This window comes from Dioscorea cayenensis, chromosome 8, assembly GCF_009730915.1.
Source record: "Dioscorea cayenensis subsp. rotundata cultivar TDr96_F1 chromosome 8, TDr96_F1_v2_PseudoChromosome.rev07_lg8_w22 25.fasta, whole genome shotgun sequence".
Lineage (NCBI taxonomy): Eukaryota > Viridiplantae > Streptophyta > Magnoliopsida > Dioscoreales > Dioscoreaceae > Dioscorea > Dioscorea cayenensis.
In genome coordinates, this window is record NC_052478.1 from 2,144,919 (window position 1) to 2,158,645 (window position 13,727).

At 33.6% G+C, this 13,727-nt stretch overlaps 3 protein-coding genes across 3 annotated transcripts; 2 read left to right on the top strand and 1 right to left on the bottom strand.

Annotated features, from left to right (window-relative positions):
- Positions 1–502: 502 nt before the first annotated feature.
- Positions 503–3,163, top strand: LOC120267601 (protein YIF1B-like). The gene is made up of 5 exons (XM_039275277.1): positions 503–642; positions 1,949–2,121; positions 2,232–2,330; positions 2,422–2,573; positions 2,666–3,163. Exons 2-5 carry the CDS (start codon positions 1,951–1,953, stop codon positions 3,045–3,047), a joined length of 804 nt encoding a protein of 267 aa, XP_039131211.1. The 5' UTR covers positions 503–642; positions 1,949–1,950; the 3' UTR covers positions 3,048–3,163.
- A 341-nt stretch (positions 3,164–3,504) lies between these two features.
- Positions 3,505–6,653, top strand: LOC120267617 (uncharacterized protein C6C3.02c-like). The gene is made up of 5 exons (XM_039275292.1): positions 3,505–3,649; positions 5,080–5,145; positions 5,827–5,904; positions 6,025–6,194; positions 6,357–6,653. Exons 1-5 carry the CDS (start codon positions 3,628–3,630, stop codon positions 6,453–6,455), a joined length of 435 nt encoding a protein of 144 aa, XP_039131226.1. The 5' UTR covers positions 3,505–3,627; the 3' UTR covers positions 6,456–6,653.
- Positions 6,654–8,104: 1,451 nt separating this feature from the next.
- Positions 8,105–11,843, bottom strand: LOC120267520 (gamma-glutamyl peptidase 5-like). The gene is given in 5 exon segments (XM_039275196.1): positions 8,105–8,487; positions 9,139–9,306; positions 9,402–9,462; positions 9,464–9,555; positions 11,401–11,843. Coding segments are annotated over 5 exon segments (732 nt in total). The 5' UTR covers positions 11,716–11,843; the 3' UTR covers positions 8,105–8,391.
- Between the last annotated feature and the right edge of the window lie 1,884 nt (positions 11,844–13,727).

The window sequence follows — 13,727 nt, forward strand, 5'->3', positions numbered from 1 at the left end:
CATTTATTAAACATACAAGTTTATTAAATATACAAGTCAATATAATTTTATTAGTATACTCAACTTAAAATTCTCATTAGCAACTGGCAAAAATGATTCTAGCGAAATTATACTATATTTAGGTTAGAATCTCATTAGTTTGGTAGATTTATTAAATCTACAATATTTTAATTAGAATTTTTTCTCATTTTCACCAGGAGTGGGTAGTCTGTATTGTACTCTATCATCATTATCATCTCAATACTAGTGATTTTTTTTTTTCTAATGTGTACTCACTGTGTTTGTTTCTTTCTATCTTTAAATTCCTTTTTGAATTTTATATATTTTGATGTTTTTAATAAATATATTACCATCCTTCTATGAAGGTGCTAGTATATGTTTTTTACATAAATTTTAGGAAGAATAAAGAACAATTAAAAAAAATGTATAGAATTAATTAGAGAATATGTACATTTTAAGGGGTTAAATGGAAAAAAAAGATGGAAAACGAGTATTTGAATGAAGGCTTGTTTCCTGCTTCGCCGGGAAGTAAACCCTCGTCCCCCGCGCTATTTCTTCTCGTCTTAGTTTTTTTCGAAAATTTTCTAGAAAATTAAAAGAAAGGGAGATCACTGAGCTTTTCAGAGGAAAAAGCATCGAGAGGTAAGTTGATCTTTGTTTTTTTGGTTTCCTTTCGATTCAATTCATGTACTTTTGTTCCGATTTTCTCGATTTGCTTGCAATCTTATCCAAACGAGGTTTTTCAGATCTAGGGTTCATACTGGTTAATTGAGGGTGAGAATTTTTTGAGAACAATTGGATTCAATGGTTCCTTGTTCATCCAGCCCTTTTTTTAAAATTTCAAAATTTCAAATTTAAAATTTTATTTCTTTAAGGATGGTCTAAATAATGTTAGTGTTGTTTTTTATGGTAATGAATTTTTTTATCATGAATTCTTTTTATTAGTTAAGATTGTATTTCATTTTGTAGCTTTAAGTCAACTTCAAAAATTGATGGCATTATTTAGATTGATTCCAGTTGCTAATTGCTTAGAGATTTATATCATTTGAACTTTTAAATCAATGATAACTGATCTCTCCCAAATTTTAATATAAAGAAAAATAGAAGGGGGGATTTTTCTAGGAGGTGTGTAAACAAACTGGTATACCTCCATATTCTGTCTGCCCTCAAATCGGGGCGCTTGTCGTCTATTAGTTAAAAAAAAAAAAAGAGGAGAGCTTTTTGGCTTTGTTATGATGGATTACTTATTTGTGCTGAAGAAGAATCAACAAATACAGTAAATTCTTGTTTCATCTTTATTCTAGCTTATGGTATATACAATTGTGGTTTAAACCAATTTTCTTAGTTTCACATTATTTCTTATTTTTCTTTCTTCTTTTATCCCTGACACCGGTAAGGTAATAGTGAATATGCGGTCTCTTTTCCTCTATTAGTGCCTTCTATCGATTAACTTTCTTTGAAGGATACAAGCCTATTTAATCAAAACTGATGACAAATTGTACAATGGTATCTATTTATACATCATTTTGAGTTTTAACAATTTTTTTATAGAAGTCGTGCATCTGATTTATGGCTACATAGTTAACAGGTTTGAAATATAACAGGAGTTGACTTGAGATTAGTGGCTTTTGGCATATTGAAATTTAATAATTGGCATGGAATTCTTATGGGATTATTTGATATGTGCTTCATATCAATATTTTTAGGCTAATATGAATTGTAACTCTCATTGTAATTTTGAGTTTGATTTTGACTTTTAACTTTATTCAATATGAATTGTTCATTTTCACTTGTATTACAACACCCTGTCAATTTGATTTTTGATTTGGCTGGATATCTTTTTAAGCTATCCGCTTGTGATTGAAGGTTGCAATGAAATTCATGCAAAAAGCTTCTACTGAGTTGCTTAGATGACATGTTTTAATATCTTCCCTTTATCATTTTGCAGCAATGTATGGTAATCAGAGCAGCCAGCCAGGACCGCAAAGGCCACTGCTAAATCCTCAACAGACCACCTTTGGCAATGCAATCTATGATGCAGGATCTGGGCTCATCCAAGGTGGCTTCGAGGCATATGGGGAGAGGTTCTTGGGGTCAAGTTCGGAGTTTATGCAAAGCAATGTATGATGTGCTGTTCTGAAATAATCCTCTTACCTGTTAAATTTCCTCATTTTGGAGATGATCATGCTGATATTTTCCTTTAAAAAACCTTGTGGAATCTCATAAAACAGATCAGTAGCTATTTCTCCAACCTGCAGTACTATTTTCAAGTGAACAACAAATACGTAAGGAGCAAATTGAAGCTCATCCTACTTCCCTTCTTGCACAGGGTAACTTAACTCTATCCTGCTTATGCTCATTTCTCAAATTACTGGACTTTGTTTTTTTCTTAACCAAACAATCATCTTTCTCATTTTATAGGGCCATTGGACAAGGATGAGTGAACCAGTTGGGGGCAGACTATCTTACAAGCCTCCAATTGACGATATTAATGCCCCCGATTTATATGTGCCTTTCATGGCATTTGTTACCTACATTATCCTCTCAGGCTTTACTTTTGGTCTTCTTGGAAAGTAAGAAATCATCCATTCTATCACAAGATTTCTATCTATGCAGCAAAATGCTCAAATAATCTCATCATCTCCATTTATACTTCTGCTCGCAGGTTTAGTCCTGAAGCTTTGAGCTTTCAGTTCACAAGAGGACTTGCTGGCTGGTTTCTGCAAGTCATGATGCTTAAAGGCCTATCATATTCACTTGGCAGCAGGGATGCACCTATTCTTGACATTGTAGCATATGGAGGGTATACTTTTGCAGGTTTATCGGTCGCCATCCTCACAAAGCTTGTCTGGAATTATTCCTATTACTTCATACTATCATGGTTGTGTTTCTGCATGGGTGTGTTCTTGGTTAACACTATGAAAAGGGTGCTCTTTGCAGAGATGAGAGTTTACAGTAACCATTCAAACAGGCATCATTATATATTCATTTTCATAGCAATTGCTCAGTTTCCTTTGTTCTTTTGGCTTGGCCATCTCAAAGCTTGAATTTGCTTTCTTTGTATTTACACTTTTCAGTGATATATATATATATATATATTTTTTTTTTTTTTGGTGTGTGTGTATTTTATGGGCACAAGATGATGTTTTTGGAGATTAGAATGAATACAAGTTAAGTCTTCATTTTATCCATTCGTTTCATTTGAAGATATTCTATTTTGATTTTGATGTGGTATGTTTTATCAATTAGAAGGATGCTGTTGATTTTTTGAATTAATGATAATAATTTATTGAATTTTTAATTATAAATTCCAAGGAAACAGTCTAGAACTTTCTTTGTTAGACTTGCTCCGCAAGCTCCAAAACCCTCGCGGCCGCGAGAATGGAAACGTGTTTCCATGACTACTTTGAGATCTTGTCCGTCCGATGGAGATCGGACGGTTTAGCCATCTTCTCGTTTTATCCGGATATTCGTTGTAAATAAACACAACTGGCGTGGGCAAAACCGTCAACTCAAAGCCAGATTTCTCTCTATAAATATCCTATCCCTCAAAGCAAAACGTTAGGGTTATTTTGCAGCTTTTAGGGTTTCTCTCCTGGTTTCTTGTTCCTATTCGATTCCGACATCATGCCTCGCCGAAGCTCTGGCGGTATGGGATTCTCATCTTTTTTTGGATTATTTTCTGTTTATTTTAATGAAATCTGTGGTTATTGTAGATCTCTAGGTTTGATTCGTTCTCTGATTTTGTTTTGATCCATTTCATTTGTTCTTTCATCACAAATCATTGATGTGGGTGGAGATAAGAGGAGGAATTTAGGGTTTTCGGTGTTTTTCGTCGGTCGTTGTTTGTTGAATGATCAATCTTATATCCATCACTAATTTTAATAATGTCTTCATCCTTAAGGATGCCTTTTGAGGATGATACTTTTTTTATTTATTTAGGAGTTGGGATCTATTATGTTTGAGATTATATATGTGAATATGCCAGTACTTTTTGATAGAATTATTAGCGATCTTTCCATTTCTATGGTAATTTTATTTGGTTTAGTTAAGGATATGTTGGAGTTTGTGATCTTGTTTATTGAAAGTATAAATCGTTTGAAGGATTTTAGGTCTTAAAGATTGGAATATTCCTAATAATGGTAGGGAAGGAAGATTTTGAGTTAATTGTGTGATTAAAACAACAATAGCAGTGTGCCGTGGTCTCTTATAAGATACATTCTTCAATGGGGTGAAACCTGAGTACTTGTGAGTCATGGACAGGATGTAAATGTGATATTATTGGATTTTCACTTTCTTGCTTTTGCATTGCTGAAAATGTAATAATTGAATTAGTGTTAATTGCCCATTGTCTGGTCTAGTTCCTTGTTCTCTTTATGGTTCAGAGATAAACTTGTTGATCAATTAGTTGGTTGCATAGACTTAGTTTAAGACTCGTAGTTCCTAGATGAAACTCATCATTCATTCCCTGGTATCCCTTTCTCATGTCTGGTAACATCTATCACATTCACGGAATGGCCCGGCCCAGCCGGTCAGGTTTGTTTATCAATATAATGTCCTACTAGACTACACATTGCAACACATGTAAGTTCTTAAAATTTATTATGCTTTTTGAGCATTATCTTCCACATGAGATAATCGCCTAGCAATGGAAGATGTTCACCATATTTTTGTCTCCCTTCAACTGTCCTAAATGGAGTCTAGCACTTCGTAACACATTTACTTTATTTTATTATGAATTTGTTTTCCTTGCTATGTCACTTCCACCAACATTAAAGTTATGAGAATGATCATCATGAAAAGAATTTAGGGCTAGTGTTTGACTTTTGTTTTTGATTTTCGTCAGCTAACACCCAATAGTTCCGGTTAAGTTTTGTAGTTTATCTTTATTTAACATACAATAGATTATGATGAACCAAATGGCAATTGAAATTGGTGATCCATAACAATTTTATGATCAGTGATTTTTTTAAGTTCTCATTAGGCACTCGTGGATTATTCTGTTTCCATTGGGGGATCATATTGTTATATCTTATATATAATGCATATTATTGCACCATTTCTTCCATTTTGCTTTAGGACGCTCACGCTCAGCCCCCCGTGCTCCTCCACGTGCAGCTCCAGTGAGGAATCCACCTCAACCAGGTAATCATTGTGTTTCCTGTTTCCCCTGATATCAGTAGAACTATTAGTAAATTAATTTATTAACCAATCTCTCTAGTTGCATGTATTTGCTTGAATGGTTGAATAGTATCTTCTTCTATGCTGATGCTATGTTGATGATTTAAATTTCTGTTACTTCTAAATAATTGTTGTTGGTTCATATCATAATTATATTGTTGAAATGCAGATATTATTTGCGTGCTTCAGTTTCTATGTGGCAAATGCCTCCTTTGTTGAAGTTCGACAACTTTAGATCTGTTTTTTTCTTAGTTGTAGATATTTGTATCTTTGTTAAAGAAGTTTAAAAAATTGTATATAGATTATTATCCCTTGGTTTTTTGTATAGCCCCCCTAATTTTATCCTCCAAGCCTCTCATTATCACCATGTCCATAGTAGTTTTGCAGTTTAACAGGAATGCTTAGATGACCGACAGGCATGTGTAAAAGGTTGATAAGATTATAACGTTCTTAATAAATGATATTGGATGGTTGTGTAATATACAGACTTACAAAAGATATATGGAAGCTATGCTATTTCATATGCATTTTATTTGTTTTGTGCTTAATATAATAATTGTAGCCCATGCATTTTGTTCTGATTAAAACATTGTTTGGATTAACTGCTTGCTGAATATTGATTTTCAAATTTATATATTGTTGCAGTTCATTCAGCTCCTCCGCCTGCTCCTGTTCAAGGAGGTGGATCCGTCCTTGGAGGAATTGGTTCCACCATTGCTCAAGGTACACTAGAGATAACTTGCTATTTGAAACTCTTCTGGGATGCAGCATCATTCTCCCAACTAGTTCTAACTTTTATCTGATGTGTCATTTTTGTCTTTGTGTTATATTCCCATATTGTAGGTGTGGCTTTTGGTACTGGAAGTGCTGTTGCTCACCGGGCTGTTGATGCGGTTATGGGTCCCCGCACCATTCAGCTTGAGACGGCAGCATCTGAACCTGCTGCAGCTGCCCCAATGAACAATTCTATGGGTGCTGATTCTTGCAACATCCATTCAAAGGCCTTCCAAGATGTAAATCTCTTTAACTTTCATCAATTTTTTTTTAAAAAAAACTTTCATCACCTTTGATGATATTTCCACAAGCAACCAACATATGTTTTGTCTTCTGGTTTTTCTTTAAAGTATATATATATATATATATTGATTTGTGTTTCATTTTGTTCTCCAATGCAGTGCGTCAACAACTTCGGAAGCGACATCAGCAAGTGCCAGTTCTATTTGGATATGCTGAATGAATGTCGCCGGGGATCTGGTGCTCCACTGAATGCCTAAATTTAGGCATAATTCCAATGCTACTATTTCCTTTCTCATGTCTCCATGATTTAAATAACAGTTTGACTGCTGGGCATGCTTGAACATTGATGAATGTTCTGGATTTGAACCACCTTCATTTTAGCATAAAAACATTAAACCAGGACCGTGCTATTGAATACAAACTTCTGTGGTTGTGTCCTTTTTTGCCAGTCTCTATTTCTTTTCCACTGTTTGGCTGCTCTTTAGTTGTTTGTTTCTGCACTGTATAAACAGCTTTTTAACTTTTGTGTTCTGGTGCTTGTTTGCATTTTTCCAAATTTGTTGTCGTGCCCTCTACATTGTAATTTTTTTCAATCTCGGAGATTTCAAAGATGCAAGGCTCATTTAACAACATTATATAGGAAAAGCCTGTCTCTAGCTAGTACTTCAGTACTCTGCCTTATGTTTAAGCCTTCTGATATTTGCTGATCGCTTGGAAATTTAAAATTTTTATTCATGTGTTTAGTATCATTACCTGCCTTTTGGTGGGAGGCTTGTTGTGCTCCTTTATTGTGAAATTATATATCCAAACCATATGATTTGTGTGTGGTTAGTGAATTAGCAAAATACATTGTACCTCAAGCTCTGAAGTGAAACAGCTGCTGCTGATACATAGGCCGTAATATCACATCGAAGTAAAGGCTCCTAAATTTATTTATTTTAGGCAGTTAATGTGCAATTTATGGGGTTCTGATTTATGGGTTCTGCTGAATATTCGATTGTCATGTTTATGTTTTTATTTCTATGTATGTTTTGATAAGTAGGATTTTAAAAAACAACACAAAACAATTTTCTATTGTTATTTGTTTGATTTACAGAAGTGAGAGTACATGACAAATAGTTGATTAAAGTATAACACAGCTAACCAATTTTTTTGTACCGCCAAAAGCACGGTACAAAAATCTTATTGAAGTATATGATTAACTTAAAAGATCATATTGCTTCTACCTAAAATTAAAAATCACATTAATATATTTGAAAGAGAATTAGGTTTCTCTAGGTAATTTAGTTTTGTCTATTTTTGAATGCAGATGAGATTTATTTTTATAATTTTTTATTCTAAAGCAATGTGATTATATTATTTATTTATTTGTTTGTTTTTTTAGATTAGGATTTTAATAGGAGTTTGTTGGTTGTGGATTGAAAGTATTTTTAAATTATGTTTTGTTTGGATCAAATCTTTGGATTTTTAAAAAATATTTTGTTGAACGTTTTTATATTGTAAAATTAATATAGAATAAGGGCATTATAATAAATTTAGAAATTTTAGTTCTATATTTTTGCAAATCAAACACCAAACAACACAAAATTTATTTTGTGTTGTTCAATAAATATCAAAAAATATCACAAGTATTTGTACTGAATTTTAACTATTTATCCTGTATTGTACCGTTTATGTTGTTCTTATGAATAAATCAAACGGACCCTATATATGCATGATAGTGGTTTATAAAGAAACTTTATGTATGAATATTAATATTGTATATATATATATAGTGTGGTTTGTGGCATTTAAAGAAACTTCATATCATATCGTAATCTGTTAGATCTTAAGAATTATTGTGAATTTCAGGTAAAATCAGTTATGCACGAAAGCAGGTGTTAACCATCCATTGAATCCAAGAGACTAAAATCAAAGTGATTGTAAATGATTTAGTAAACTAAAACCAAGACAAACACTTCAATGAGATCTGTGAGACTTATTCAGTGGGTTGTGGCATCCTCAAAACTCACCATTCATACATAATCAATCCGAGAAACTTGTGAATTGGCTCCAACAAATTCCCACCCTCATCCACTAGAATGAATATGTACAAATACTTGGAACAATATCTAATGGTGAATTTCTGGCTAAATTAACCATACACACACATGGATACATATACCATGGTATAAAATTTCTTAATCATATTAGTCACCCCTTGAGGAAATCCTTGCACAGCTTCTTCCATACCTCTCTATCCGGCTCTCGGCCTTCAATGCTCGCCTTTCCTATTTCCGCATGGTAGCTCTACAATAAAACCTTCATTTAGCTCATGTCCAGTAGAGAAATAAGAGTGAGTTAATCTTTGAAAAAGGCAATCTTATGGTTTTTCTGTCACAAGCTCTTGTTATCATGGTAACTAAATCCGTGTAAAAATATCTAAGGCCATTGGTTTGCATGTACTTAACACATTGTGAAAAGGACTAAAGCAACCTGATTGGTTGGTGTTTGACAAAAGGACAGATAGGGCCTGAGAGGCTGAGAGGGCGAACCTAACTAGTGATATAAAAAGCGGAGCATGCCCTACACCAACCTCCGGTACAAATGGCTCAAAAGCATCAAAATCCAGATCTACAAACCAAATGAGATAGGAACAACATGATGAAAAATGCATTCATAACTCATTTATCTCGTTGTCCTTTGCCCAGTTATTTACTTCAAGGCACTATCATTTTTTGATAGAATTTTTCGCATGACAATCCAAGTTCAAATATGGATGTAGACAGGACACCAACCAACGCTTAACGCCAAAGACAAATTTGCATGGCTGGAAGGCCGTACATGTAATTGAGTGAAAAAAATGATATTATGGATTTTGAAAGAGAGTAAATGGGGATTAATAGCACAAGTAGTCAATTCAGTAAAGCTTATTGTATATTAATTTATCATAAAGCTTACTTGGATGAGGTTGCGCTGAAGAAGGCGGTCAATGAGGTGCAAAAGGATGTCCTTAGTGTACTCAGGGTGGCCTTGGATGCCCATGATGTGGTCTCCTTGCCTGAAAATCTCAACACCTGTTTTCTCTGACCATGCCACCACCTCTGCCTTCGGAGGAATCTCAAATACCTTCATTTCATTAATTCAAGAATTTTCAACCTCCATTTCAAGAATCAAGATGAGTATATAATAACAGAAATTTATGAAGTAATTAACTAACTAACCTCATCACGGTGGCACTCTATCACAGAGAGAGAAGCAGGGGTGTTTGGAGAGGGGAGGTACTTGGTGGAAGAGGGAAAGGTGGATGGTAGTTAACCCTATATCCCATCCTTTCTTTGCCCTGCCTGTCTTTCCACCCAATGCTCTGCATAGTATCTGTTTTTGATGAAGCAAGATGAGTAAGAAAAAAAAGGTCTTTTTAATGATCCGCCGACACTGGCCATGAATCACACAATAAGTATAACAATGTACTGCTAAAACTCATAAGAAGTTTAAACACCTAGAGCTCTAACGGACAAGTTGTTTACCCTTGTTTTTGTTCTATTTTCAATGAAATCTTTTCTCCAACCATCTGATGTCCAAATACATAAATTCATCAGGTAAAAGCAATATGTGCAGCCTGAGAGCAGCTAAGGGCTCACGTTGCTGCACATGGTTGTCCCCACTTGTCAAGGTCTAGCCAAAACTACAGGGAGTCCACTGCACTTAACATTAAAAAGCACCTGCAGTGTTAATTCTACTTTTTTATATCTATGGAAACAAAGAGAAGTCCAATACACAGACTACATAGATTAAAAGATGCTCTTAAGAAAGTGATCGAAAAACAGTAAGATGTTTTCTTACATTAAAAGAGTGAGAATTCTGAACAACCAATGAGATAACATGCAAGTAACATAAAGAACAGTGAGATGTCTCAAAAACAAGCAATCTCACCAAACTAGTAAGGGATGGATGTTATTTAATAAAAAAGGCTCTAGCATTCTGAATTGTTTCTAAGTGAACTTACATTAAAAAGGCACCCACAGTTTAATCCTACTTTCATATCTATATAAAACCAAGAGAAAGTCCAAGACTCAGCCAACAAAAATTAGAACATGCAATTAAGATAGGATTCCTGATGAATAGAAACCAACCAGACAACTGATAAGACGGCATGTAAGTTATTGTAAAACCCGTGAGATGTCTCAGAACCACGCAATCTCACCAAACTAGAAAGGGATAGGCGCTATTTAATAGAACAGGCTCTTGCATTTTTTGAATTGTGTCTGAGGCAGTGGTCCATATGTGGTATCCAACACAGCCTCAGCCAACACATGGCTTGTACAAGTGGCAACAAGTTGTCAGCATGTAGATTAATGTTTGACAAAGGCCATCCCTATGTGTGTGTCATCATCCGGCTACAGACCAAAAAAAAAAAACTCATGCTACTACCATACATCATGGAAAGAAAAACTGAAGACTAAATAAAAATACTAAAGCATAAAGACTCTCTTTTAAAAAAACACCAAAGAAAAATTTATCTTATGGTTTACAGTAACTTATACTATCTAATGTGACCTTGTAATACCGATTATCATAAATATTTTTTTTTTTTTTGACAAAGATCAAAACTTTTTAATGAATATATTTCAAAATTATTATTTTAGAAAATAAATGGAGTTTGTTGAGCTGGATTGCTTAATCCGTGATGTTTCACAGTGGTCATGGACTTCTTTTTGTTTCCTTTTTTTTAAAAAAAGGAATTACTGTTTATAACTTTATACTATTGAACCAGATGGGCAAAATTTTAAGAGCCACGGGTTCATATTAAATAACATCCTTCAAGATTACGAGCTATGACCCTACAACATAAAAATACCAAATTAACCTTAAAAAGAAGAAAAGAAAATACTTGTCAAAACAGCAAATTCCATGGAGTTTTCTGTAAATTACGCAGGAAAAGCTCTCAAATTTAAATATTTAAACCCTACAGAGTAGTGGCTGCAGGTAATTTCCAAGAATAAGCGGGCTAAAAACGAGAAAAAAACCCCAAATTTTAAGATATTATATATATATAAAGAGATCAAATAAGATATAGAAAAAAGAAATCGAAACAATCAAATCAAAACTAAAAAATCAAAATCAAAATAAAAATCAATGATGGCGTGATTTCATCCGTAAACTAATATCGTAAACTAATATCATCGTCTAAAAAAAAAATTAGGGTTTAAATAAAAAAACCTGATGTCCAAAGCAAATGCCGAGGACCTTCTTCTCCAAAGAATCAAGCCTCTTCAAGAGGCGTACAAGGTCACCGATCCACAGATCATCTCCATGTGCATCGTTGCAGCTGCCGGTGATAACAAACCCATCATACATACCAATCTCATCATCCCCCCTGGGTAGCTCCCCGCACGCCGCCTGGAACAAGTCCCACTCCTCCTCTTCGTCTCCAAGCAGCCGCACAAACACCTGGAAGTACCCACCGTGGACCTTCTTCACATAGTCCGAATCCTCGGCGCAAAGCAACAAGGCGTACCTCCTCTTCTTCTCCATTGGCAACGATCCCAAATCCCTAAAGCCCTCTCCGATCAAACGGATCTAAAGACGAAGGAGAGAAGCAAATGGAGGAGCTCTCTCCTTGAAGAATGATGGAGGAGGAGAGCTCCTCTAATGGCGATGGATTGAGGAGCAATGAAGACGATGGTACCTATATAAAGAACCTTAGCTTTGTAAATGCCCTCAAAATGAGCTATTAACTACGAGAATGCCATTACTCATGATTTTCACTTTCCACCCCCTCAAAATATTTATAATTTCCGCCTTTGGTTTTATTTTAGATAAATTTATAAATTTTCAGTGGGCCAAGTTATTAATGTCAATGCATTTTTCACCTTTTTTAAAAGTAAAATTTTTATTGTGTGTATCTTAGATATTTTATGAATTATATATATATATATATATATAAGTTTAAAAGTAATACTTTCTAGAAATTTTTAATTTTGTAAGTTTTTTTGATTGGAAGAAATTTTTTTCCTAGTCAATCTCTGTCAAAACGTCTTTTCAAGAATTTAAAATTTTTTTTTTTAGAAACATATATAAGATTAGTGATTATAAAAAGCAAAACATATTATTAGTATTTTTTTTATTTGAACGTAATTACACATAATAATTTAAGGATATGAGCCTTTAAAATTTTAAATCAAATTTAATTCATTTTTTAAAATAGATTGAATTGATTTAATAAACCACCCACATATATTGCCAAATGCTTTTTAACATTAATATTAATTTATGTAAATTAAAATTTTTTTATAATTTAAAATAAAATAAAAATATTTTAATAAATTTTTTTATTTATAAAATAAACATTTTCGAGTTGGGTGGGATCTCGCTATTTTAATGCGATGTCACCTGGTTGATGACGTGGCATGCTTAGCTTCGTGTTTTGCACGTGCGTGTCACTTCCAAATGTTGCAAGTGGACTTACACGCGTAAGTCCGCATACAAAATGTTCCTCTTTCTCTACCGACAAATTAAAAAAAAACATGCAACTTGAGTTACAAGCTCAAGTTAACTGAAAAAGTTAAAACTCAAACACTGTGTTTGCGGGAAAGTTAACGGATTTGGACTTTTACATTTGAACCAAACCAAATCCCGCAAAACAAGCTTCCTTAATTTTGTGTGTAAAATTAGATAAATTTAAATAATAAATTAAGACTTAAAAATGATGACGTGGCATCCACTATGCATGGTTTGCTGAATGGCAAGCAAGAAGTTGAATGCGTGAAGGAACTCCCCCAAAAAAAATGAGTTATTTTAGGACATGATTTGTTTGATTAGTTACTATTTATATTAATTAATTAATGAAATACATGAATAATGACTTGGTTTTGAAAACAGTGAGCCAAAATTTTCTCATTTTAAGAAGACAAATTTTGAAAAGAATGTTTTTTAATGACTTTTTTTCAAACTAAATGTTCAAAGTTGAACATGATGTGTTTTTCACCAACCTTTTTCTTTCTGACCAGTTTTGCCACCGGATTTGGACAACCAGTCACTTCCAACACATAAATTTTTCTCAAAAGGAAATAATTAATCTTAACTTTATTCTTAAGTTTTGCTATTTTATTTTCAAATTTATTATGTGCTTAATCTGTGTTTACTTTTAATTACATTTTTTTTGTTTTCATAATCAGTTCTGGTGTTAATGGAAATACAATTCCAACTTTCACGTTTCCTCGTAACTTTACACGTTGAAAATGAAGTTGATTTTTGTTTCAGTGCTTGTACAATCAGTCCTTCCACAGTTCCACCCACTCAACCAAAAAAGTTGGTATTATGTATTGTTTTCCAACTACTACTTTTTAAACAGCCTTTCTATCAATACCCCACCTATTTATTTTCTCTTATATATATATATATATATATATTTATTTATTTACTAAAAAGTCTATAATTTAGTGTTACTTGCCCCCTTTGAAGATGTCTTTTGGGGGAGAGAATTTAAAATATGCCAGATGCACGGTGATTCCAAAAAAGATCATTGACTATGAAAGCATGTTTAT